Source organism: Myodes glareolus, chromosome 9, assembly GCF_982192425.1.
Source record: "Myodes glareolus chromosome 9, mMyoGla1.1, whole genome shotgun sequence".
NCBI classification, from domain to species: domain Eukaryota; kingdom Metazoa; phylum Chordata; class Mammalia; order Rodentia; family Cricetidae; genus Myodes; species Myodes glareolus.
In genome coordinates, this window is record NC_142034.1 from 15,816,750 (window position 1) to 15,844,705 (window position 27,956).

A 27,956-nucleotide genomic window follows, 5' to 3' on the forward strand; every position below is an offset into this window, starting at 1 on the left:
TGGATGTTTTCCTTAGCAGTTAACAGCTTTTGTTGGCCTCCATCAAGAGGCTGCGGGATTGGGCTGGCAAGAGTTGCAATTGCTTTAGCATAAAACATGTCTTTGTTCCCTTTTCTCAGGTTTTAGGGTTATAAGTTCAAAAGCAGTAAGCTTTAAAAAAATAGTTTTTATTTTAAAAAAATGGTAAGTTTTAGCATGAATACATAGATAACGCATTTAAAAAGTAATTCTGGTTTAGACAGTTTACTGGCTCAGGTCTAGTTTTGTCCATATTATTAGGGACTCTAGAAACTTCACCTATGACGTTTGGCCTCTTGGGGAAGGATTTTTACTGTACTGGAAGGAAGCCATTTGCAGCCGAGCTCTGAAGCGCTCCGCTTCTAGTTCCCGAAAGAAAGCATCGTCGTCATTCTGGGTTATCATGCACTGCAGCTGCTGGATCTCCTTCTCCATCTTAGCTCTCAGCTCCCTCTTCACTTTATGCAACGTCTGAAAGAAAACTCATGTCAGTCTACAGCTTGTGACTTAGCCAGGCTCCCCACTACTCTTACCCCTACCTGCAGGCTCCTAGTAAGGGCCCGAGACCATAGCAGGTATGTTAGAGCCCATCAGGTATTTTGGAGAAGAGATGGGTCCTCTTACTCATTCTCTCCATTCTTTTAAAGTTACAGTAACATTTTCTATTTCCTTTTAGGAATAGTTCCTGTCCTGTTATTACCTGAGCCTGAAATTTCTCTCTGGCTTTGAGTTCCTGACGCTCCTGTGATATGGCTTCTGCCAGCAATGAAAACTGAGGAAAGAAAAAAAAAATCTTCCGTCACAGTACAATGACTCTTAACACTCCATCTTAAATCTCAGTGGAACTAGGACAACACACATTGTACACTGTTGCCAGGGATTAGCTTATTTCATCTTAAATTTGCCTTAGAAATGAGCAGTGTAGCTTGTATGGTGCTGCAAAGCTCTGTGCCAATTTGCATATTAACCAGCAATGAACTAAGCCAACCTGATAGGTGGCTGGGATTGAACACACTAATGGCAGCAGCGGCAAGCCCACCTGGTCCTTATAGTAGTTTTCCATCGAATCCAGCTCATTCTGGTGCTGTCTCTTTTCTTCGTTGCGTTTCTCTTTGGCGTAGTTTCTTAGGTCTCGTAGTCTTTGCTTCTGAATTTGTAAACCCTCTTCAAACAGTTTCTTAAAGATCTGTTGGTTATTTAGTCGTTAATTAGACTGCACTTTTCACTGAGGAATATGACGATTTTGCTTACCTAGAGGTATAAACTAATTGTTTTCACAAAGGCTTTTCAAAATAACAGCTTTACTCATTATTCACAGACATAAAATTAACTCTCTGAAAATGTGCATACATCATTAGTAGGTTTTAGGAGACTCAATCCTGTGTAACCAGCACAAGTTTTCAACATTTCCATCCCCTCAGACACGAACCCCCACACTCGTCTGCACTACTTATGTTCTCCCATTCCTGGTCTGTGGATTTGCCTGTTCTAGACACAGCCTTGACCTAGCGTGCTTTGAAAGTCAGACTGCTTACAGACCTCAGGTGTGTCACTCTTGTCACTGTGAATATAAACTCTGCTCACAAATTCTTGAGTTGACAGACATGAGTCCCTTTTAGCTGTTACAGTTTTGGTTGCTATGTGGATATGAATATGTGTGTGTGTGTGTGTGTGTGTGTGTGTGTGTGTATAAAAAATCATCCATCCATCCACCCATACAGCATTCCAGTAACCTTTTAGAAGTGCTGCCAGACTTTGCAAATGCAATCACACCATCATACAACCCTACCAGTCCTGCAGAGTGCTCCATCTTCATGTCTTCACCAATTCTCTATATTTTAGCCATCCTAGTGGGTGTGAGTGTGTTCTGTGATTTGTATTTCCTTACTGATGAGTGGTGCTCAGCATCTTCTCATGTACCACCAAGATTCTTTACTGCCTTCCAAATTCTCGAGCATCCATTGTTTGTAAGGCAAGGTGGAAACCAATGCTTCTGCACCTCACTAAATACTTAGCTGAAGGTCAAGGGTCAGCATTTGGGCAGCCAACATAAAACAACTGTTCAAGAGGTTTTGACATACCCAATTGTCTTCCCTTCATAAGGAATCTTCATAAAAGGCTACAGCTGACAGTCACACATCCATTACCTTATTACCTTAACAAGTTACTTAACTGCCTCAAGCCATAGCAGTATCTTCCTCAAGAAATGTTTTGATTTGCCAGGCGGTGGTGGCACATGCCTTTAATCCCAGCACTCGGGAGGCAGAGGTTGGTGGATCTCTGTGAGTTCGAGGCCAGCCTAGTCTACAAGAGCTAGTTTCAGGACAGCCTCTAAAGCTACAGAGAAACGCTGTCTCAAAAAACAAAACAAAACAAAAAATTGATTTGTATTTAATCCAGTTTAACCATGATCAAGTTTTACTATAGAAGTAAAGTTTGCCAGTAATTTGGAGTCCCCAAACATTGATTAGGATGGGACAGTCAGTGTATCTTGTGGGCATAGCTCACAGCACAGCTATTCCTTGCATGTCCTGTATCATGCCAGCATACCTTAATTTCCTGCCATCTGCAGTGTGCTTCCAAACCCCAAGGGCACCGTACTTTAGAGTACAGTGTAGGAGAGGGACTTAAGGCTGCATGTTAGGAGGAAGACCTCGTCATGAAGACTAGGGAATGGGATGCACAGCTGGGTAGTAAAGCCTGGTCAAGCACAAGTCCTGGCTGCTTTTAGAACTTAGATTGAATTTCGGATCCAAATTGAGGTCAGTTGTAGACAAATTGGTCTTAAAACATAACACCAAGTTCACCTTAGCAGAACTAGACAGACACAAAGGAACACATACCATTTCTTCCCGGGTTCTCATCCTCATCATTTTTGCACGTAACTGAACTCTGTAATCATCATAGTATTTTCGAGCACGAACAATTTGCTGACGATTTTCTTTTATCTTTGATTGGGTCAACCTTTGTCTATGAATTCGGTCCCTGAAGTCTTGCTGGGGAAGAGAGAATACAAGCAGATGGCCAGCTAGAGCATTCATTTCATCCCCTCAACCTCTCATCGACATCTTCCAGCTGTAAGTGGGCATGCAGGAAAGACTACTAAATGGCCACACAAGCTCACTGTAGCTTCTCCTCAATCTGAAGAGCAGTACTGACAGGCCCGCCCCAGTGTGCAGAGTGAATAGGCCCTGAGCCTGACTGTATGTAGGTCAGACGTTCTTGACTATAGTAAAGATGCACAGGCAATTTTGGAGATGGTGGGTTTTTTTTTAAATACTTAGTTATTTATTATGTATACAATATTCTGTCTGTGTGTATGTCTGCAGGCCAGAAGAGGGCACCAGACCTCATTACAGATGGCTGTGAGCCACCATGTGGTTGCCGGGAATTGAACTCAGGACCTTTGGAAGAGCAGGCAATGCTCTTAACCACTGAGCCATCTCTCCAGCCCTGGAGATGGTGTTTTTGAAACCAAGATTAGCATTTCCATGACTTAAACCACTCTACACCCTGCTAAAGATTTTAAAATCTCTTAACTCAATATCAGACTGACCTGCCATTTCCCTTCACAATACTAACTGGGGACAACATAAATGATTTCCAATCCCAATTATAACAAAAACTAAACTGGCTCTCTACCTGGGAGCTGAGAAGACAGGAGACCAAAGAGCACTACGCTACAACTCCTAAGCCCTAGATGGACCATGGCAGTAGAGACAGAAATGGAATAAAATCTCAATTGTGCCTTTTGATTATCAGAAAGCCAGGCAAGTCATATTACATCTGAAGGCCTAGGTTTTCATCTCAGAAAATACCATCTCTAATTTGTTACTATAAAGAAGTGAAAAGCAGCCAGATGGCAGGGATGAAAAGAGTGTTCTGCAGCCAACTGGTAGGTGTGTTTTCAGTGCGGTGTCCCTGGAAGGTGGCATGTATCTCCTCCATCATCAATTTTGAGTTAAAGCCCTGGATAGATTACTCCCACAGGCAAGCGCTAGAAGTCATTTGCCTTGTTGGTACAAATAAAGAAAAAATTATACTGCCCAGTTTGTTCTTGACATACCAATCTCTTGTTATGGTCATATTCCTTCTTGACAAGGGCAGTAAGGAGGTCATGCCTTCTCAGGGCTTCTTCTATCTTTAAGGTGAACACAATGCAAGGTTAATAATGCTGTTCAAGGACATGCTCTCCCCGCGAGTGTTCGTTTGCTTCAAAGGGACAGCAGCTTACTTCATCCTGGAGTTTCTTCTTGGATCGGTTTTCTCTCTGTGCTTCTCTTTTGAGTTGTTCAACCTGTGTGATTTGCTGCTTCCACATTTTGGTGAGCGTTGGGTCAGAAACACAGAGAAATGGAAACTGTTCCAGCATCAGGGGCAGAAGGCTGTGTTCATTCACTTTCACTGTGAGACAATGAGAGATGCTGCAACTCTAACGGGCTTGCTGCGCCCTCACCCCCATCTGTCTACGAAACCAAGCTAATCTCAGGTGCTGGCCCTAGGACCATCTGCAGTATACTGGATACTCTGCATCCCTACTAAGGATGGAAAGCTCAGTAGTTCTGACCCTAATTCCGAGGAATCCATCATCTCTTTAGGGGCCTCGGGACCTGTGGGTAGATGCCTCCTGTGTGTGAAAACAGAAGACACTCCAACTTCCTGGTGGGCATATGGTTAGAAGAAAAGGCCCCTAATAGGATGTAGTTGGAAGCCTGGCATTTCACCTGACCTTGTTTCCTTGCAACACAGCTCTGACTCAGCAGCACCACCTGTCATCTTATAGAGGCTGAGCAGGCCATCTGCTTGCCTTGGAGCATCACCTGCCTTCTACCAACTTCCCAGAAACAAACAGAGCAACCAATGAAAACAGGGGGCCAGAATGAGTGAGCAGAGAGGCTCCCACTGGAGCAGCAGCAAGTGCCCTGGCAATTCTTTTGGTATCCATAGATGTCTCCCTAAGGCACCTCTTAGGAGTTTGGTTCTGGTTACAGAAAAACCGAGCCATATGGCAGTAATACAAGGGTCTTTCTGCAGCCAACTGGAGGATGTCTGTTTCCAGCAGCCTCTGGAATGCAGCATTCATATCCAGAGGCTGTGGCTGCCATGAAGGACATTGGAGGCTCTTACTCGGAGATGCCTTGCTTGACTTCAGAAAACCAGCTTTTGGACTTGGAGCTGCAGTTTTTCTGGAGTAAATCTTCTGGACCTGACTCTGTTTTGGAGTTCCTTTAGAAATGGCTTCTCTGTGTGTTTTTTCCTTAGAGGCAGATAAAAGGGCAGAATAAGGAAGGGGTCAAAAAACCCTTTTATGCAATCATGTCAACACACTGACATTGTGGCTAACTAACCTTAGCCAACCACACTATTAATCTTGTTTTCTCTCCCCACCAACTGGCTTCCCTCCCGGCTTTAGTAACCATAGTCCCAAACCCTAAATATAACTACTATTGAAATTTTCATGTGCTAGTTTCTTTGACAACCTTTTCTCTGAATATTCAAAAACTTAAGTGACTAGAGAGATGGCTCAGAGGTTGAGAGCACTGACTGCTCTTCCAGAGGACCTGGGTTCAATTCCCAGCACCCACGTGGTGGCTCACAACTGAACTACAGTTCCCGACAGCTTTATACAGGCTTACACACACAGGAAAAACAATAACGCACATAAAAAAAAATATTTAAAAAAACCCTCAAGCAGTTGCACAGTATGTTCTAAGTCTGTGGTGCCTCAGTCCGGCTTTTATTAGCACACCAGAATCCGCACTCCCCTGCTCTCATTTGATTCGGGAACCACTGGTTCTTGGTTTGTTTGTTTTTCTTTTTTGGGGGAATTTTTGTTTGTCTGTTTGTTTTGAAACAAGATCTGTTTAGTCCACGTTGTCCTGGAACTCATTATGTAGACCATGCTGCACAAACCACAGATACCCTCCTGCTTCTGAAGCCTCCCAAGTGCTGGTATTAACAGTGCGCACCTCCACACCCGGCTGGGAACTTCTGAGGGGCAGAAAGCAAGGCCTTGGGTTTCTTACAGTCAGGTACAGAGTGCTTGGAATCCTGTCTCCCCTTTCTCCTCTGTCACCTAGATCCTATTTTAACCCTTTACAAACTGGGTATGAAAGAATCTTTGAGGCCAAACAAAATCTAGGCAGAAAGAAAGACATGAGTCCTCTTTGACAGCATTTGCTCTTGTGTCCGCAACCTAACTACTCCACGAGTCTGAGGAAATCCTGCCTTCTCTGAGCTAATGACTCAGGCCCGCTGGTTCCCTGTCCCTTTAAAAAGGCCATCTCTGTACTTTTCACTATCTTTGCATTTATTAGAGCTGGAGATTTTTACCCACTGTTTCCTCCTCCTCTTCATCATCACTTATCCCTCGAAGTCCAATGTTCTCTTGAACTTTATTTTTTCTTAGTTCCCTTTCAAATGCTTCAGTTAGTGCCTAGAAAGAGTAAGGTCATATAGCAGTGGTCAGAAACATGTGCAAATCTAAATGAAGGGGAAAAAGGATCTAGATTCCTATTCTAAAAATACCAGGTTCATTCCCTTTTCCTAAGTTCCTTTTAGGCTGCTTCATAAAAACACATTGTGCTAACAGATATAATCGGTACGTAAAATGCCACTGAATGGTTTTTCTTTTTACTATTATTTTTATTTTACTATTATATTATAATGGTTTTTCTTTTTACTATTTTCACAGGTTTTATAATTATGATACTCCTGAGAGAAGTTACATGCTGAGTATGTATGTATATATATATATATATATATATATATACACACACATATATATATATATATATATATATATATTTAACTCTATGTGTGCCTCAATCAGTCCCCACCCTCTTTTTTAATACAGCATCTCTTACTGAATCTTATTGAACCTGGGGAATAGACTCCAGTCCTCATGCTGTACAGCAAGCCCCTGAGGATAACTATTTTAAGACATCTGAATTAACTCCAGTTTTCACCATTTTAAATGTAACTACATTATAAAAATCTACTATGCCAGGCGTTGGTGGTGCACACCTTTAATCCCAGCACCAGGGAGGCAGAGGCAGGTGGATCTCTGAGTTTGAGACCAGCCTGGTCTATATAAAAAGTTCCAGGACAGCCAGGGCCATATAGAGAAACCTTGTCTCAAAAAACAAACAAACAAAAAAACAAAACAAAAAACCCACAAAATTAAACAAAAAACACTACAGCAGACAACTAAGTGTTCTAAATTTATGGATTTCAAAATCTCTGTCCCACGTGGCATCCTCCCTGTTAATGATATCAGAAATGATGGAGCCCTTTAAAAAAAAAGTGCTTTTTTACATTTTTATGTGTATAGGTGTCTTGCCTGCATGCATGTCTGTGCACTGTGTGTCTGCCTGCCTGGTGCTTGTGGAGGTCAGAAGAGGGCATCGGAGCCGCTGGAACTCGAGTTACGATAGTTGTGAGCCGCCATGTGAGTGGTGGGAATCATACCTGGGTCCTCTTAAAAGCTGAGTTCCCAGTCACCTCCTTTATAGGGTAGCTTTCTCTTCCCAGTGAATCTTTCCTAACTCCCTTTACCTATGACTTCTTTCTGAAAATACCAGGCCACATCAACCTCCTCTTTCTTCATCCACTGAATAGCCAGGTTATTTTTTTGATGATTTCATGACTGTATCTCTAATGCTATATTACATACACTATATTACATAATTCTCTGGCGTCTATTCAACTCAGGCACAGTGGATGCACCTTAGATCTTTGATCTTTGGTCAATGGTGTGTATGCTCACTGTAGGGTCCAACTGAGGAGAAATAGTATTTGCTGCTGCCAACGTGAAGCCAAGGAATGAGGGCGTACCTTTGCTTGGAATCGGCGGGTCTCTGTTCCTTTAGACCTGTGCTGCTTCTTTCTCTCTTTCTCTAATTGTTTATGTTTGTTTACTGAAGATGGGGACAGTGAATGGGACCTGTAAGCTGCCTTTCTGTACATGGAAAATCCTGCAACAGAAAAGCCATTCACTATTAGTTCTTGGCAGTCAGAAATGTTAAGCCTGAAACTGAGCAATTGGTTCTAACTGAATCTAAAGAAAATAAAAATGACAAGCTAATGTGCTAAATGTATTCTCTTCTAATACGCAGTTGTGTGTTTAGTCATACCAAGTAAACAGACTGTTAGGGATAGGGAGGGAAGTGCTTGCTGTGTAAGCATGTATAGATCCCCAGCACGCATGTAAAAAGCTGGGTGTGACAGTGTATCTCTATCTTAGTCGCCAGCCAACCTCACTAAATCTATGGGTTCCTGGTTCAGTTAGGTGAACCTGTCCCAAAATACAACAGAGAGAGTAAAGAAGGAAGAAACCTGATGTTGATCTCTGGCCTCCACATGCATGTATATGCATGTGCATATGTGCACACGAACACACACAAATATGTACTGCTAAGTACATAAGTATTGCTTATTCAACTTCAGGCTGACGGAGTTTGTGAAATATATGCTATGCACAAGGTTCCGTGGAAAGGAAGTGCTCTTGGTCCTACGGCGAGTAACATGTGGACTATGTGTCCATGAGTCTTTTACCTGTCTGGGTCCTGAGGATGGAATGTAAACGCGTACACAGAACTTATGGCATGCTAACTGAAGCAAAGGTAACCTGGCTAAACACTGTGACCACTAATGAGCAGTACCACTCATTCTGCTAATGGGCACTGGATTCAGCTAAACAGCAGCTCAAATGGATGGACTGAATGTTTAAACAACAACGAACATCTCCTAGGTGATGGTAACAAAATGAAGAAGTTTGTAGGATGTATAGTGTCAGCGTAGATTACAGCAAGAAAATGCACATATTTAGACAAGTAATTATAAGCTGTGACAGTATAGAAATATCAGTAAGCGGGGGCTGGAGAGATGGCTCAGAGGTTAAGAGCATTGCCTGTTCTTCCAAAGGTCCTGAGTTCAATTCCCAGCAACCACATGGTGGCTCACAACCATCTGTAATGGGGTCTGGTGCCCTCTTCTGGCCTGCAGGCATACACACAGACAGAATATTGTATACATAATAAATAAATAAATATAAAAAAAAAAAAATAAATAAATAAATAAAAATATCAGTAAGAAACAACACCAACTTGAGTTTGCTATTAGTTTTGATTCTTATATAAAATGAAACTGCCATTAACACATAGAACTACCTGAGAAGTTATCCTTCCTGAACACCTCATTCCAGGTCTGTCTGGGTTACATACCTGGCCTAGGCTTCTTCGGTCCATACTCCATGATGCTGTCACTATGCTGCGACAGTATCTCCTCATATCCACTGTGCACCTCTTCATCTCCAGTGTCACCATCTTTACCATCAGTCTTGTCTGTCGCTCGATCACCCAGGGCAGTTTTTAACATCTATTGAGAAAATCTTTTCAGTATCTGTCCTTGACTTCAATGGGAAATGAAGCAGAAGTGAACAGGCCTTCTAAAAGTTGTCTCTGACAGCCGCTAAGACCAAGCTTTAGAAACGTATGCACAGTATCTTATACACCTACGGCTTTTATTGCATCTATTTTATGTATTTATTTTGAGATAGGATTTCATCGTGCAAACCAGGCTGGCCTGGAACTCAGCGTCTTTTGAGAGGTATGGTGAAGGTCTGCTTTATAGTAACATTTAAAGCATGGGTAGACACACTTTTGACCTTAGGCAGGAAAATTACAGCAAGTTTAAGGACAGCCTGGCCTGTGTAGAAAGTTCTAGACCATCTAGGACTACATAGTGAGACTCTGTCTCAAAACAAACACCAAAAAGCGACAAAAGGAAAGAGTGGTCTCAGCGCTGTAAACCACTCCATTCAGTGAGTTCACAGAAAGCCGCACAGGTTTGATGCAGTCACTCAATGTCGTTACCCCACTACTTGAGAACTTTTAATCCAATTTTATACCACATTTGTCCTTGTGACGAAAGTGTGTACAGATGGATCTAAAAATGAATGTTTAACAATTACATTAAATGACTCCATTCTCATCAAAATTCAATAAAATTTAGATAAATCTGTATGCCACATTTGGCTATATAAGGAAGGCGAGGAGCCACTGTCTGTGTCCTTCCTGCTCGACTTGCGAAGCTTTCTAACAGAACACACAGCCCAGCCCTTACCTACACCTAGGTTTCCTTCCTGCTGGAAGATCAGTGTCCTCCCCTGAAAGACTAACCACAGAATCTCAACCACGGTTAAAAGTGGCGACTTGCCCAGTCTAGCTCAGAGAGCCGCTGAGACAGCTTCTCTGACACCGCGTGCAGCTCTTGTTCTGTCAGCCGTGTCCTGGCCTTCTGAGGGAAGGGCAAATACTGTGAGGAGACCACAGCTCTGTTCTCATTTCTGTAAAAAAGTGGCCAATGACAATTAACTGCTAAGAACATACTACTTATTTCAAAATGACTAATACACACTTTAACAAATACTTTATACTGGTTCTCAAATGCTAAATTTGTAAAGTATGTTCTTTTAAAAAAGTACTATTTATCATTGGGGGAGTGACTTGTCACAGAGTATGTCTCCACCCACTTTACATGGGTTCCAGGGATCCATCTCGGGTCAACAGGCCCTTCCTGGAAGCTGTCTCATCAGCCCCTTTGCTTTTCAGATCCCTTTACACTAGACTGTAAGCCCACAACAATGTTACCTTTTCCCTTTAGGAAGCTTCTTTGTCCTGGGGCTTGGAGTCAGAGCTAGACATGATTCCTGTTCATCATCTTTAGATAATGTGGAAGTTAAGACAGCTTTATCCTTTGATTCCTATTCAAACAGAAGAAAGCTGGTTTGAGACACTGAGATGGCTCACTTAGTAAAGAGCTTGCCACACCAGCACCAAGACACCAGAAACTCTCCAGAAACACTCGAAACAAAGATGAAACCCTCCAAAATATAAATGCTTGGCATTTCTAATAGCTTATTTCTTAACCTTGGAGGGAACAGTCTAAAAAATACTTATTTTGGTTTTCTTCCCCTTTGAAGAGAGGGTTTTATAGCTAGTCTGGAACTCACTAAGTGGCCCAGGCTTGACCCTCCCTGTTCTCGCGTCTGTCAAGGACGGGCTGCAAGCGTGTGACAGCACAGCTGTGGCACAGCACCGCTCATCTGACGTGTGACAGCTGCAATAATTCTGCTTTATTAGCGTTCTCTGTTTGGGGTTTATTTGTTTGTTTGTTTGCTTGGTTGATTTTTTTTGAGACAGGGTTTCTCTGTGTAGCTTTGGAGCCTGTCCTAGAACTCACTCTGTAGACCAGGCTGGCTTTGAACTCACAGAGATCTGCCTCTGCCTCCCGAGTGCTGGGATTAAAGGTGTGTCACCACCGCCTGGCTCATTACCTCTCTCTTAAATGGGTTATTTTCTAGTAAATATATGCACACATATGTATGTATGTGAGTGTGTATACATATATGTGTAAACATACATATTTGGCTTTTTGAGACTGAGTTTCTCTGTGTAGCCCTGGCTGTCCAGGAACTCACTTTGTAGACCAGAACTCAGAGATCTGCCTGCTTCTGGCTGAGCACTGTGATTAAAGGTGTGTGGTGCCATGCCTGGTACCATTATCTGCATCTTAAAATAATGAGATCATTCCTTACAGGTTTGTCTACCCTGGCACATATATGCCTGGTTTTCTCAGGAAGTTAGGAACAAGATGACAATATGAAAAAAGAACTTTTTCTCAAGGAGAGAAGCAAAAATAGACTAAGATATTAAGTTTTTATATTAATCAGTGAGAATATGGGTGGATTGTTCTTTCCTTTCTGATTTGTAAGGATTTAATTAGGATTATACAACTTGGGCTCTGCAGTTGCCGTGTCACCGGAGCTCACGTCTCCAGGCTGGCTTTCCCACACACGTGCAGCATCTGCTTCCCACACACGTGCAGCATCTGCTTTCCCACACACGTGCAGCATCTGCTTTCCCACACACGTGCAGCATCTACTCACAGCTGCTTTGAAGAATAAATCATCTAATATCTATAACGTACCTGGAACTGTACTTAGCAAAAACAAAAGCATTCTCTACGTGTTGGCTCTCTTTTCCTATGCTCTTCCTGTCCCTATCTGCCTAGGAGAAGAGCCTACAAGGAGACACAGAGGCCATCTTTTTCCTTTTAAGAATTATTTTACTACTTTGTGGATGTGGATGTTTTGCCAGCATGTATGTCTGTGCAACACATGTGTAGGTGCCCTCGGAGGCCAGAAGAAGGTGCCCGATCCTCTGGAACTGGAGTTATAGACAGTTGTTAGCTGCCATGTGAGTACTGGGAATCAAACCTGGGTCCTCTGGAAAATCAGCCAGGTGCTCTTAACCACTGAGCCATCTCTCTAGCTCCAAATTTTTTGTTTTGTTTTCTTTTTAAAGACAGGGTTTCTTGTAGCTGGGGATGAGTGTGCCTTTCTATCTTCTTGCCTCTATACCCTGGGGATTATAGGCATGCACCACCACACAGGGTTTACAGGGGCGGAGAGCTGTGCTTTCTAGGCAGGCACTCTGCCAGTTAGGATCATCCCCAGCCTACTGAGGGAAATTTTAAGTATGATGCACCTTTATTCCCAGCACTCGGGAGGCAGAGGCAGGCAGATCTCTGTGAGTTCAAGACCACAGGGTCTCACTATGTAGACCAGCCTGGCCTCAAATTCCCAATGATCCTTCTCGTAGCTTCCCAAGTGTTATGATGGCAGGTATGTGTCTTTGATTAATGTAATATACTTGATAACCATTCTACGGAGACTTCTATCTTTAAGTAGATAGACTTCGGGGCTAGAGGTACAGATCAGTGGGACCGGGTGTGCTCAGAATATACAAAGTTCTGGGTTCAATCGCCAGCAGCAAAAGTAAGTAATCTATGGGCTTCTCACCAATGATAAGACCTTTCCACTTACCACAGAAAGTGCCGAATGCTCTCCAGAAGTCAGGGCAGACGAGTAGAGACTTGAACGGAGGTATTCCTTCCCTATGGGACAAGGTGCTCGAGGCTCAGAAGGATGGTAGGGAGGGTGTAAGGGGATGGCAGCTCGGATTGGCTCACCTAATTTTCTGGCACTTGTAACCATACTCACAGGAGGAGTTTCTGCAGCTAAGAAAAATTAAAGTGGATCTCATAAAGGAATTCTTGAAAATAAATGATTTTACATACACATATACAAACATAGTCACACATACTAAGGGAATTTGTGTGTGAGATGCTGGGGTGAACCCAAGGGCCTCATGTATAGACAAATTCTAGTCCACTGAACTCTAGCCCCAGGCCAGGAATGACTATCTGATTTGTTTTGTTTTTGAAAGAGGGTCTCACGCTACAACAGCCTTACTGTCCTAGAACTCACTCTATATTCCAGGCTGTCCTCAAACTGCACAGCAGTCACCTCCTCAGCTTCCCCAGTGCTAGAATTACATGCATCGGCCACCAGACTCAGCTTAGGAATATGTTTTTAATGTAATTAAAACAGGGCATGTGGACTGGTGAGATGGCTCAGCAGGCAAAGGTGTTTGCTGCCTGCCAATTCAGATGACCTGAGTTCAGTCCCCAGGACCTACAGTGGAAAGAGACACCAAACTCCTACCAGTTGCCCCGGATCTACATACTGGCACCACGGCATCTTCACACACATGGCTGCAGTAGTGTAAAGAACTCAAAGCCATAACAACTCACCTTCAAAAGTTGTCCCGTTCTTGGATAAGAAACTCGATGAGATGGGGTTCAACACTTCCTCACATGGTTCAGAGTCTGGTGATGTTGAAACTTTTCTAGACTGCAAGTCCATGGAACTTTGAGCACCTAGGAAGAATCTTAAAGCTAAAGTTTTAAACTATCAAAGTAGTTTGCGAAATAACTAAAAGCCAGTAGGAGCACCATGTTCAAAGGATCTTTGTCCCAACTGCCCATGATACAAGTACCTTGAACAACTGTCATATAGCAAGAGGCAATTCTCCACAGCCTGAGCACACTTTTATCAATGCTGCATTACTTTGCTTTAGAGAAATAGGTGCCAGATGCAGAAATGCCACTGTATGAAGTCAGAGTTGTGGCTAGTACCACTACCTAAAACTCAGGGTTCCGAAACTGATGCCTGAACGAGATGCATGTGAAAGTGAATGACAGCTGACATCTTAATCTAAATATAAAAAGGAAGCTGCCCTTTAATCACAGGAAACCCAAACATCATATCCTGTCTTTCTTTTTATTCTTGTTCTTTAAGTTTTAATTAAAATTTTAGTTAAAAAATTTTCCCATAATTGTATTGATTACTCTGAGCTCTATATAATCTGAAACAAGTAATAGGTTGCATACCCCATATCTAAAATGCCTGGCCCACAAGTGTTTAGGATTTTGGAAATATGTACATAGACAAAGTGATCTTTATTAGAGGGAGGACCCAACTGACTCATGTTTCATAGGTGCCTTAGCACACAACCTAAAACATTTCTAATGCTCCTATGCATAGTGACTTGTCGTTGTAGTCAGAACTGGAATCTTTTTCTGTATTCTTTTTGTTGTTTTTAGACAGGGTGTCTACACAGCTCTTGCTGTCCTGGAACTCAAAGTGTAGACCAGGCTGATCTCTAACTCACAGAGATCCTCCTGTCTCTGACTCCTGAGTACTAGGACTAAAGGCACGGACCACTACACCTGGCCAGTTTTTCTTCCTTTATTCTTGAGAATTTTATATATGTGTATCTCTCAGATAGGATCACTATTGCTGTGATGAAACACCATAACCAAAAGCAACCTGGGGAGGAAAGGGTTTATTTCACTCACAGTTCCATACAACAATTCATCATCGAAAGCAGTAAAGGCAGGAAGCTCAAGGCAGGAGCTAACTAACGCAGAGGCCATGGAGGGGTTACTTACTGCTTACTCAAGGTTAGGCTAGGGTTCTCGTGGCTTGCTCGGCCTAATTTCTTATAGAACCCAGGACCACCAGCCCGGAAGTAGCTCCACTCAACATGGGCTGGGTCCTCCTCCATCAATCACTAATTAAGAAAATGCCCTACAGGCTAGCCAATAGCCACATCTTATGGAAGCATCTTCTCAATTGAGGCTTCCTCCTCTCTGATAACTGCAGTTGGTGTCAAGTTGACATAAACTAACCAGCACAGGATACAATAAAATATGAACCGAGTACCCCTGCAACTCCCTAACTTTTTATATTTTATTCATTTTTGTGCGTAGGGTACCAAGGAGTGCATATGAAGAGCAGAGGATAACCTGTGATCATGTAGCCCACTCTAGACTCCCCATCCCTTCCCTTCTGTCTTTTGGTCTGCTGCTGTCCCTTTGATTAGGACTCTCTGGGATCAGAGTATTAATGCTGACAGGGCCCATAGAGGTGGTTTAGTTCAATTCTCTCATCAAACTCAGAAAAGGCCTTGTCCAAAGTCACAAAGCCAACAGCTGTGAGAACGAAGGCCTCTTGATTCTCAATTTATTCTACTTAGTTCTACAATAGCCTCCTCGTCACTCCATTCAGAAACATACTTACTGTGGCCTGTATTTTGCCAAGTTCTGACAGGCTAAGATAAACAATAGTTTTATTATACATTTCACTGATTTATCTTGACGCACAAACTGCCAGTGCCATGAAGGCAGGCTCTGTGGCTGTTCTGGTCACACGCTATCACCAGGGAAGACACAGAATCAGCACTCGATGGATAAGTGTGACCTGGCTACTTTTCCAGGAACTCGGTGTTTACCTAACAGACTGTAATTTTCCACACAGTGTATGAGCTGTGTTCCGGAAATACAGAGAAGGCCACACCATAGGAACACTGCCTTAGAGCCTGACACAGGTGGAAGAGGCTGGCACAGGAGCCAGAGCCTGCCAGGAATAGGAAGGACAGATGGAGCAATGTGATGGCAGAGAAGAATGCCAGCTAAGATAGACCAGGAGGTAGAAGAGCTGAAGGAGGCCCAGTGGGGTGCACAACTGGAGCCTGAGAGACACTCTGTGTGCAAGCAATAGACTGCTGGACACGTGGCTGAATCATTACTACCAGGACTATGACCTTGTCAGTTTAAACCCTAAAAAGTAAGTGGACCAGTTCAGAAAATTATAACCGAGTACTCCAAAGGCGTGAATAAGTTCGAAGCTGCATCCATAATTTTCCATATAATTTGCCTGACAGATTGTACGACAGCTCTGCGTGCACATACTGTGCATGAGCCTGTGACCTCACACAGTGATGATGGCAGACAGCCGCGCATATTTAGTGGGCAATGGGGATACTCTGTGACTTTTTTTAAATATTTATTTATTTATTATGCATACAATATTCTGTCTGTGTGTATGCCTGCAGGCCAGAAGAGGGCACCAGACCTCATTACAGATGGTTGTGAGCCACCATGTGGTTGCTGGGAATTGAACTCAGGACCTTTGGAAGAGCAGGCAATGCTTTTAACCTCTGAGCCATCTCTCCAGCCCTACTCTGTGACTTTAATGCAGATGTCTAACTGGGGCTCTATTCAGCTCAACTTTAAGTTATATGATTCTACTTTTTTTCCTTTTTTCTTTGGTTTTCTCTGTGTAACCCTAGCAGTCCTGGAATTCGTTCTGTAGACCAGGCTGGTCTGAACTCACAGAGATCTGCCTACATCTGCCTCCTGAATGCTGGAATTAAAGGCGTGAGCCACCACCATGTGGCATTTTTTTTTTTTGATGATTCTACATTTTTGTGCTTGTGTGTTGAATGACAACTGATATTGAATGTTTGTCTACTCACCGTTACTTCTTAGGGAAAAGGTGTGTGCAGTGTCTCCAAGCCTAATTATTTCACCTGTGGATTCAGCATCATCTCCATCCCAGGTGGGCCCCAACGCATCAGATGAGAAGGAACACCTGAAAAAGGAAGGTCTCGCTCTCACTATGGCCTGTTTGCCTACAGAGAGTGCTTCAAACACTGACTGTGGGCTTACAGGCATTCAGACTGCTCATTCCTGGGTGCACAGACTGGGGCTTTGGATGTAGTCCAACAATTTAGCACTTGCCTACAATGGCCCTTGGCTTATTCCCAGAAAGGAGGGAAGAAAGGAAGAAAATTACTTTCTCCTCTTATCTGTTTGGTTTGAGTGTTATATGCAACACTATATGTAGAAACAGTCTCGTGTATCAAGGATTAAAAGGATAGCAAACACTGTTGAATCTAATGCTGCAGCATTCAGGAGTCTGGGTAAGGTTTCACTTTTGCAGCAAATTTGTTGTTGTTGTTGTTTTGTTTTGTTTTGTTTTGTGACACAGGGTTTCTCTGTGTAGCCTTGGCTGTCCGGCTATCCTGGAACTCACTCTGTAGACCAGGCTGATCTTGAAATTACAGCGATCCCGCTGTCTCTGCCTCCTGAGTGTTAGGATTAAAGGTGTGCACCACTACTAGAAGAGCAAATATTTTTAAGAGCTGGGGAAAGAGTTCAGGTGGTGGAGTGCCAGCCTACCATACAGAAAGCCCTGGGTTCAATTCCCAGTACAGAACAGAACTGGACGTAGTGTTGCAGGCCTGTAATCCTAGTACTTGGGAGGTAGAGGCAGGAACATCGTAAATTCAATGTGGCCCATCCTTGACTACATACCAAGTTCCGCACCAGCCTGAGTTACAAGTATTTCAAAAAAGGATTTTTTTTAAATCTCAAATAGTTTCACTTTTGCTCTTTTTGTTTTGTTTTTAAATTTAATAATGAAAAAGTTAAAAATTTCATGAACTGAGCATGGTAACTAAAACCAGCACGAGACAAAGGGCAAGAGAAAGGCCGTGAGTCAGAGGCCAGCTACTGGGGCTACACTGTAAATTCAAGGACAACCCAGTACACATAGTAAAACCGTCTCTTAAAAAAATGAGGTAGGAAAGCCAGGCGGTGGTGGAAGAATAGGTAGGCAGATCTCTGTGAGTTCGAGGCCAGCCTGGTCGACATCGCGAGTTCCAGGACAGGCACCAAAGCTAATCAAAGAAACCCTGTCTCAAAAAACAAAACAAAACAAAACAAAACAAAAAAAAATGAGGTAGGGGCTGGGTGTGTGCACACACCTTTAATCCCAGCACTTGGGAGGCAGAGGCAGGCAGATCTCTTAAGTTTGAGGCCAGCCTGGTCTACAGAGTGAGTTTCAGGGCAGTCAGGACTACACAGGGAAACCCTGTCTCGAAAAATAAACAAATCTGTAACATTTTGAAGGTGGAGGCAAGAAGATCAGTTCAGTCATGCTCAGTTACATAGTGAGTTCAAGGCCAGCCCAGGTTATATAAGATCTTGTCTCAAAAATAAAAATTGATGATCAAAGAAAAATTAAAAATTAATAGGTAGTTAAATTGAAAATTAGCATTAAATTATTAAATAGAGTTCAAGGTTCTTAAAACTCCCTCAGAAAGGTAGAAAAGAAGCTAGTAAAATGTTCACATCAGCTTTAGGACCATAAGTATGCTGGGCTTCATCTTAGACGATTAAGTGTGATCTGCTTGATGACATTCACAGGCACACTACCTCCCAAAAGAAACTCTTTTCCATGATGACTTGGACTCCTTGATACTCTCTAGCTCATCCACGGGTTCCTCTCCATGAGAGTCTTGAAAATACTGCTCAGTTTCACCTGTTTAAACAAGACAAAAACGAACAATAATTGATACCCCAGCCTGTCGTGAGTCAGAGTGAAATGATAAAGAAGCAAAACAAACACCGTCTGCAGTGAGTCTCCTAGAAAACAAACAAGCCCAGGCTTTCATTGCAAGGAGCCTGCTCGCCAGCTACTACAACATTTTATTACTGCTGTGTGTAGGGGCATGCGGGAGCTTGTGTGCCACAATACAAGTGTGGAGGCCAGAGTTATTTCTCTTCTTCCCTGGGGTTCTGGGGTTGGGATTCAGATGAGCCACACCTTTCCAATCTTCTCTACAGCTTTATGTCATTTTAGCTACTGATTAAAAATAGGGCACTGGGACTAGCGTCTGGAGACTGACCTCAGGTACCAAAGTCTCTGCACAGGTCTCACTGACAACAGCAGAATTTGCAAGGACGAGTGTACCCAGGCCTTTTGTTTTAACTGGTATTAGAATTCATGTTCATTACTATTTCTGCTAAAACTTTCTGTTTTAACTCCGCTGTACAAGAACAGGTCATGTGTTATTCCATCCATTACCAATGGAATCGTTTACTCCACAGTTGTTAAGCTGCAGCTTCTTCTTTTTTTCTAAATATTTACTTATTTATCTATTATGTATACAACATTCTGTCTGTGTGTATGCCTGCAGGCCAGAAGAGGGCGCCAGACCCCATTACAGATGGTTGTGAGCCACCATGTGGTTGCTGGGAATTGAACTCAGGACCTTTGGAAGAGCAGGCAATGCTCGTAACCTCTGAGCCATCTCTCCAGCCCTCAAGCTGTAGCTTCTTGCTGGATATGGTGGTACATGCTCAGCACTCCAGAGGCAAATTTCAAGCGCTTAACTGTCTTTAGTATCACTTCCTTAGGATAAGTTACTAGATACACAATTTATCAAAAGTGAGAAACTGATTTTAAAGTATGGCAATACTGATCTTCATGAAAGAAATTTCTCATAGTAAGTCTGAAGTGGGTTGCTCCAAGAGTAAGATTAAAAATATTCAGGCTATCACAAAATGCCAGTTTAGGCTCAAGATTGACTAATGACGTACCAGTAACCCTGCAGATGCCTCAGTAACATCCTCACTAGATGCATGATGGTCGTTCTGACAGGAAATTAAGGAACAAGAGATTTCATGTAATAATAAGACAATAAGTAATTCAACTTTCTATTATTGATTGGTTGTATTTTAAAGGCCACATCCAAGTTAGCAAAGAATATAATGGGAGTCTAGGATAGGCTCTAACTATTCAGAACAGAAAGAATTGGAAATTTATTATGACATTTACCAGCATTTTGTATTCGAGATTCTGTTTCCTAAAAGCAATGGGCAAGCTGGCCTCCACCCTTAAACTTACTTTTATTGTGAGACGTTTCACTGATGTGTTCTGTCAGATACTCCAATAATCCATCAAATATTTCTAGGAGATTCTTGATAGATTCTTTATCCCCTTTCACTATGTTTTCTCCTAAACACAGAAGACAGAGATTTTAAGACATTTAAAAAGGAAAGCAGAAAGCCTCACTGTTATTACTTTAACTATGTAAAGATATGTTAATTTCTTTATGTTGCAGACTATTACTTTAACTATGTAAAGGTGTGTTACATTTGTTTATGCTGCACTTGTTTAACAAGGTACCTGATGGATCTAATAAAAAGCTGACTGGCCAATAGCTAGGCAGTAGAAGGACAGGTGGGGCTGGAGGACAGAGAGAATTAGGAGGAATCTAAGCTCAGAGAATAAACAAGGGAAAACAAGAGGGAGATGCCTGAGGCCAGCCAGCCAATTAGGCAGCCACCAGTCAGCCAGATGCGAAGTAGGGCATACAGAAGGAAAGAAAGGTAAAAAGTTCTGAGGCAAACATAGACGAAGAGAAACAGGTTAATTTAAGTTATAAGAGCTAGTGGGACAAGCCTAAGACTGAACATCATAATTAATAATAAATCTCTGTGTCTTTATTTGGAAGCTGGTTGGTGGCCCCAAAGAAAGCCTATAAACTTTGAAATGAATATATGAATGCTATTTGAGAATACAGGTATAAACCAAGGAAAAACAATTATAAGTATCAAAAACATCCGTTTCCTGTTGATTATCGCTGAAGAAACAAGGGATGGGGGCGCCTGAGTGTGGTATTTAATCATTTGCTGGCATGTTCTTTTTTCTAGCAGCTAAGTACCTGGCCTAAGGAACAGCCTCTGGGGCAGCAGTTCTCAACCTATGGGCCAAGACCCCTTTGGGGGATCTCAAATGTTTACATTACAATTCATAACAGTAGAAAATTACAGTTATGAAGTAGCAACAAAAGTGATTTTATGGTTGGGGGTCACCACGAGGAGGTGTACTATAGGGTCACAGCAATAGAAAGGTTAAGAACCACTGCTCTAGGGAAATGGCCTCCAAAACAGAAAACAGCAGAGACCTTTCCAGTAGCTAGTGAAAGAATAGCGTAAGCCCGTGGCACCTGCTCATCGAGGCTGCACTCTGAAAAGTTACAAGATGGACAACTTGTTGGGATGCTTCTTCCTTCCATCAGGAATCTCTGTTCTTATATCTACTTACTTTGTGTAAGTTGAACCATTTTTCCTTTTTTTTTTTTTTTTACACCTTGAGACAGGGTAGTCTCGAACTTTCTATACAGTAGAGGGTAACCTTCAACTCTCATCCTCCTGCCTCCACCTCCCAAATGTTATGAATACAGTCCTGTATCAGTATATCTGGCGTAGATGGTACCGAAGAGCAAAGGCCCTGCTTTCTGCAAGCTAGCCAAGCACTTTCTACCTCTAGTTCCCAGAAGTTAATCTTTGGAAAGTCTCTAGCACAATGCCTGGCCCATAAGAGACCACAGATAAATGTTAAGGTGGGATGTGCAGAAGCAAGAAACATATAAGCCTAATTTGTTTAATGTCATCTAAAATGGATTCTAACCAATATCAAGTCTGGATGGAATTTATCTCCCTGTACTGTCTGTCCTTTGGGAAATTATGCCTGGCATTCAAAAAATACAGCAAAGGAAGGTTCAAAATCTGTTAACTGAGGATCTAGTCATCTACTTTAACCATGACATGAAACAAACCTACACCAGAATTCTGATGCTTTCCTCTGCTGCTGGTAAAAACAAGACAAAATTTGACAGGCTTTTAAATTTTTAAAATAACAGATCAGAAATCATGTTTTCAAGTTCTGTTTTTTTTCTGGCTTAAACGATGTGCTTCCCAAGGGCATACTCAGCCGTCTTCGTTTCCAGGATGGGAGCGCATGACGTCAACCCAGCAACTAGATTGCAGCAGAGCCCAGAGCTCCGAGGTAGGCAAACTGCTTTAAAAGAGAACTAAGCAGTAAGAAGCTGCTCCTCAGTGGACCTGAAGGAGCGGATCTGCCTCTTCTCATCCTGTGCTGTCCAGGCAGCGCTACACCAAAAACCTTACAAACAGGTGTTCTCAGAACCTTGCTCTGGTGTATTCATAAAGCACAAACACCGAGTTGTTCACGGAAACCTGGGTCTATAATCCCAGCACTGAGGAGATGGCGATGGGAGGATTGCCAAGAGTTGGAGGCCAGCCTGAGCTAACTAGTGAAACCAGTGGTCTTACCCCAGGCTAGAATTCGAGAGTCTGCCTTTAAAAAACAAAAAGGGAGCTCAGTGTGCTGACACAAAGCTTTAATCTCAGCATTAGAGATGCAACTGGATCTCTGAATTCTCGGCCAACCAAGGCTACACAGTGAAGCCGTCATCAAACAGACAAACCGGTGACTGTCCTTACTCAGGTGATGAAGTAGTTCCACTGAGTTGCAAGAGCAAGGCAACTCCAAAATCATCCCTCCAAATTAATCACTCCCAAGGTGAGCAAAACCATTTACTCACCTACAACTGAATTAAACAGAACAGTGTATGGCTCCTGCCAGTGTATTAAGAGGCAAACAACCTATCTTAACAACTCCTTGTGGCTCACACCTTTGATCCCAGCACTTGGGAGTCAGAGGCAAGCGGATCGCTGAGTTTGAGGACAGCCTGGTCTACACTGTGAGTTCCAGGACAGGCAGAATTATGTAGGGAGAACCTGTCTCTAAACAAAACAAAACAAAAACAAAAAGAACAGAAAAACATTTACCTCCTTGAAATGTCAAAGCCGTTTTTGTGATAAAATATACTCTGAAGTTTCTATGATTCTCGCTGTTCATGAGCTTCAGCTCCTTTACTAGGATTCTTACCCATCAGTCTGCAATTATGAATGCATGTGGTATGTTTGGTTTTGAATGCAACATAGGGTACCCTATATTATTCAGGAAGAACTCTTAAATTGTGTCTGTGTCTGTGTGTGGTGCTAGAGATTGAACCCAAGGCCTCCTACACTCTAGAAAGCACCCTGCCAATTAAATTATATCACCAAGTATTTTAAGTAGATAACATAGTTCAAAATTTAAAAAATAAAATAAAATCTCAGGGGCTGGAGAGATGGCTCAGTAGTTAAGAGCATTGACTACTCTTCCACAGGACCCGGGTTCAATCCCCAGCAACCACATGGGAGTTAACAATCGTCTCTAACTCCATTTCCAAGTGGACCCAATACCCTTTACATGCTAGCAAAACACCGATACATACAAAATAAAATAAATCTCAAAAAAATTTAAGTTTTAAAATCGTTTAAGGAAAATTCTTATTTGCATGCCCTTTTCAGTATCCATGACAGTCTTGTTTGATGCCACCAGAGTAACATGATTCTGGCATTCTTCTAGGAAGTCTTTCTGAATGCAACCAAGTACATACGAATTCTTACCACGCCTGTTCTAACAAACTGTAGCAAGTGCTATTATCATCAGAAAGAAACATTTTTCTAATGCAGTGTACCCTGAAGGTTGTTTTCTGTAATGTGAAATTGTATAGTAGAATCTCCGCAGTCGTTGCTCATAGTTGTGGAGTGCTGCACTGTAAGGAGCTTCTGTAATCTGATCAGCCCCTAATGTGGACATTTGGGTTCAGGTGTTTCTTTTAACTGCAACAGATATACAGCATGGTATGCTTTAAAACAACATGCATGGTGGTACACACTTTTTTTTTTCCTTTTTGCATTTTTTTTTTTGAGACAGGGTTTCTCTGTGTAGCCCTGGTTGGCCTCTAAGAGATCCACCTGCCTCTGTGTCTGCTTCCCGAGTGCCAGGATTCAAGACTGCATCAGCATGTGGCACACACCTTTAATTCCGACACTCGGAAGGCAGAGGTAGAGGCAGGCGGATCTCTTAGAGGCCAGCCAGGTCTTCAGAGGAAATCCATCATGACAGCCAAGGCTACACAGAAAAGCCCTGTCTCAAAAGAAAAACAAGAAACAAACAACTACTACAAAAGACTCAAAACCACCAAATACAAAAAACACATACTTAAAACACATTTGCAGGCCAGCACTAGCGCAGACTCAGTGGCCAGTGTTCCAGGGCTCTCCTGGCACACTGAATGTTGTAGCTCAACCTCACAGTATTCGTGTTCAAACCTGTTAAACAGCAGCTAAGATTTTAACATTTAATTAAAATATATAATTATCTGATGGGTAAGCATATACTAACCTGTTATGTGAGACAAGCTGACCTGAAGGTAATCCAAAGCTAGTGAATCAATCACTGCTTGTACATTGTGGGCATCGTCTTCTTGACTCCTGGAAATAACTATGAGGTCTGTGGGGGGAAAAGTCATGTCATTTCAGAGCTTTGAGGGGCCGAGCTGTGAAATAGAAATATATATTTGTATTCATCATATATATGTCTGTGAGTAGGCTTGTGAATAAACTCCACTGCTACAAAAACAACTCAAAACAAGAATTATAGAGCCTAAATTCTACATACTAGAGTCTGTATTAGTTGACTATTTATTGATTTGAACTTACTCTTCAATACTCTATAATGGTTGAGTATTTTTCACCCAATGTATGAGTATATTCTATACACATACCATGTAAAGGAATAAACAGAGCTCCTTACAGGCATTAATGCCAGGCAGTGGTGGCACACACCTTTAATCCCAGCACTCGGTAGGTCTCTGTGATTGTGAGGCCAGCCTGATCTACAAGAGCTAGACCCAGGACAGGCTCCAAAACTACAGAGAAACCATGTCTTGAAAAACAAAAAACAAAAAACAAAAAAACAAAAAAACAAAAAAAGGAATTAAGCTAGTCTAATAACAACAGCAAGCCTGGGTATGACAACACATCTCTACAATCTCAGCACCAGAGAGACTGTAGCTATATCAGGAGTTGGTACCTACACTGGTCTATATAACAGGACCTGTCTCTGGTGCAGGAGAATTGTCTGTATTCTGTCAATCATGTTTTAAATAAACGCTGATTGGCCAGGCAGGAGGTGTAGGCGGGAAAACCAGACAGGAAGTGGAAATGATGCAAGGAGAGCAGGAGAATTCTGGGAAGGAGGAAGTTGATTCCTCCCTCTCCTGCCCAGATCACCGAAGCAGCAGGATGTGAGCTGCCCCAGCTGAAAAAGGTACTGAGCCACATGGCTAACATAGATCAGAAAAATGGGTTAATCAAGATGTAAGCGTTAGCTAATAAGAAGCCTGACCTACTGGGCCAATCAGCATTATAACTTACAGAGTCCTGTGTGTGATTTTTCTCTGGGACTAAACAGCTGGGGAACTGGGCAGGACAAAAACCCCAACAAGCCGGCCCCCCTCATGTTACATGTCTCAAAAACAAACAAACAGATGCTTAAATCCCTAACTATGGGCTGTTTTCCTTGACAAAGTAAAGCAAAAACTAAAGGCCAAATCAGCCAGGCATGGCAACACATGCCTTTAATTCCAGCTTTCAGGAGGCAGAGCAGAGTCTGGTCTACATAGCAAGTTCTAGGTCAGCAGAGGCTATATGGTGATACTATGCCTCAAAAACAAAACCAGAAGACCCAGACCACAGCAGGTGTTCAAGTGGTCATCTTTCATATGCCCTGTTACAAGCATGTTCTGGGGATGACTGGCATAAGAGCTAAAGCAGAGATGAGAGTATAGAAAGATTTTAATGGCAAAGCAAGCATCTCATCTGGATGGAATAGAATCCCAGCACTTGGAGGCAAAGGCAGGCTGATCTCTGAGTTTGAGGCCAGCCTGGTCTATAGAGCAAGTTCCTGGACAGCCAGGGCCACATAGAGAAACCCTGTCTTGAAAAAAACAAAACAAAAAACAAAACTGAACTAACATCAAGTAAATATTAATTCTTATCTATAATTAGTAGTTAAGTAAGACCCAACAAATTCTCAAGACCCACTCAAATTTATAACCTTGAATTGAAGGTAGTTACAGAAATAATTACATGGGATTAAATAGGGATTAACTCAAATAAATGCCAGATTATTTAATCATGGCTATTATTGTGGGTGAGGTCCACAATGTACTCATTAAAGCAACTAGTGTCATAGTTGAATAAAACACAAAATTCTAAGTGAAAGGAAATTTGTGACCCAAGACAAAATTATTCTCACTTTTCAGTACCCTTACCTGGTACCTTTTCTCCCAAAATGGACTGATAAAGTGCAATAAAGACATTAGCATCACAGTCTTCAAGTTCGTGTATCCTCAGGTGTATGTGACATTTAAAAAGGAGATTATTGGCAATTGTTACCCATTCTGTTGGGGAAGAAGGGGGCAATCAGTCTTCAATAGCAATAGAAAAAGTCATATGTACATTTTAAAAAAAAGCACTGCCACAGAACATATACATTGAAAACTGTAGAAGATAAGGACTTTGTTATGAAATTTCAAATACTCAACTAGGCAAAAGTTTTCCAGATGTATTTGATTCCTCGGGATGATTTCCAGCGCTAGCTCTTCCACAGTCAAAACTATTGTGCCAGTCCCACCTTTACTCTCGCAACTTAAGATCCCATCTACTGGTATTTTTATAATTCTGACATAGGTGGTGTTAGTTACAATACACTTATAGGTAAGCACGAATGTCGTAAGGCAGTTGCTAGAATCTAACGGAGCCAATCTAACTATTGGCTCCAAATTCCCAATAGTTTTACCCAATTAGCTTGTGTAAGTTAAGATCTCTCTGGTGCCCAAACAGGTGATTGATTTGGACTGTTAGGAACTGGAATAATGACAACACCGACACTAATGCATTTGTTAGTTTTCTTTTTTATTACAGTTGATGTATACGAAGGTAAACCTGAGAAAAACGAACACAACGCTAAGCTCTGAACTAGCACATTAATACTGCTCTCAAGTTCCCCGTTGCGTTATTGTTTTTTTGTTTTGTTTTGTTTTTAACATTCCTTGCTCTCCTCTATACAGTTCGGAACCAAGTTTAAGGGGTTTCAGCAATAATTCTGAAAGCTTGCAACTCCTGAACTACTGTATTCTGAAACGATTGGGTTAGAGAAGACACCATAGAACTGAGCACATCTCCAGTATGAGATTGACAGGTATTCCTGGAGACAATAGTCTGAATGTGCCATGTCCCTGTCTCTCTCCGATGCCCATTTCTCACAGCAGACCAAGCCATGACAACCATTTTGTGTGCTGTCGGGGAGAGGAGGTAAGCGTCCTAGACAACCGAATCAATTGGCTTTTCAAAGGCAGTACTGGACAAAGCCGGTTACTCTAGAGGACATCAAAAGATATAAGGAGTGCTATGCCTCAAAAAAAAAAAATACACGTCCCACAAAAATCGGATCAGAGTAGGATCCTCTGCTCTGTAAAGACAGGGTGCGGGTGTTCCAGCCTCGCTACAGAACCCATCTGTCACATCCCAAGTGTCCGTCCCGCGTCTAGAAACCCCAAGAGGTCTCGAGGCTGAGACCCCCCAAATTCAGAGAGCCCCCCCCCCGCGACTGTGACTACTGTCCGACAGTCACAAGTCTCTCCGGACACGGTTCGGGTCGGACCGAGGCCAGCTGGATGCTGCAGCACAAAAACACTGGGGCTCCAGGCCGAGACTCACCAGCCTCTGAGCTGGCCATACTGCCAAGAAAGGTCGGGGTCGGAGACGAGAGCGCGGGCGGGCGACGGTGTCCTGGAAGGGCCGAAGCGGGTAGGAGGGGGTCGGAACCAGAGAGCGGGGACCGAGGGCTGGGAGAGGGAGGGTCGTTAAAACGGCTTCTCGCCGCTGATTGGTCATCAGAGAGGCACTTCCTCTCGCAGCTCGCGCTTCGGCGGCAGTTTGCGGGCTCTAGCTACCTTTCCCCGCGGGCAAGATCCCGCTTGAGGGTTCTCAGATCGGCGGGCCAGGCAGCCAGGTCACCCAGCAGCCCGGCCGATCTCCCCGGGGCGTCGGGACCGCGCTTCCGGTGAGTCTGCGGGAAGGTATCCCTCCGCCACCGCCAAGCGGAGAAGTAGTGCGGTCCGCCTAGCCCT

At 42.8% G+C, this 27,956-nt stretch overlaps 1 protein-coding gene and 1 long non-coding RNA gene across 4 annotated transcripts; one reads left to right on the forward strand and one right to left on the reverse strand.

Annotated features, from left to right (window-relative positions):
• Window positions 1-146: 146 nt before the first annotated feature.
• Cep95 (centrosomal protein 95) lies at window positions 147-27,956 on the reverse strand. 3 transcript variants are annotated; one of them, XM_087909852.1, is made up of 20 exons: window positions 27,544-27,952; window positions 26,097-26,225; window positions 24,164-24,271; window positions 19,964-20,074; window positions 18,490-18,595; window positions 16,746-16,861; window positions 13,678-13,803; window positions 12,908-13,101; window positions 10,671-10,783; window positions 10,237-10,366; window positions 9,243-9,396; window positions 7,855-7,994; window positions 6,356-6,454; window positions 5,146-5,275; window positions 4,253-4,422; window positions 4,085-4,159; window positions 2,862-3,014; window positions 1,058-1,204; window positions 719-790; window positions 147-489 (listed from the first exon to the last, which is right to left on the reverse strand). In XM_087909852.1, the coding sequence occupies exons 1-20, from the start codon at window positions 27,560-27,562 to the stop codon at window positions 298-300; spliced, it is 2,484 nt and encodes an 827-aa protein (XP_087765978.1). In that variant the 5' UTR covers window positions 27,563-27,952; the 3' UTR covers window positions 147-297. The 3 variants fall into 3 exon arrangements, with proteins under 3 accessions (XP_087765978.1, XP_087765979.1, XP_087765980.1); XM_087909853.1 differs by lacking the exon at window positions 6,356-6,454 and having other exon boundaries at window positions 27,544-27,956; XM_087909854.1 differs by lacking the exon at window positions 5,146-5,275 and having other exon boundaries at window positions 6,352-6,454; window positions 27,544-27,956.
• On the forward strand, window positions 24,987-27,401 carry LOC148120771 (uncharacterized). The gene is made up of 2 exons (XR_015738734.1): window positions 24,987-25,090; window positions 26,895-27,401. It is a non-coding gene; the product is annotated as an uncharacterized LOC148120771 (long non-coding RNA).

Coding starts and splice junctions, on each gene's coding strand:
- Cep95 (XM_087909852.1), bottom strand. Junction 10,367..10,670: donor AAGCTTCCTAAAGGGAAAAG/GTAACATTGTTG, acceptor ACTTTTTTACAG/AAATGAGAACAGAGCTGTGG. Junction 6,455..7,854: donor CCCGCCGATTCCAAGCAAAG/GTACGCCCTCAT, acceptor TACTCTTTCTAG/GCACTAACTGAAGCATTTGA.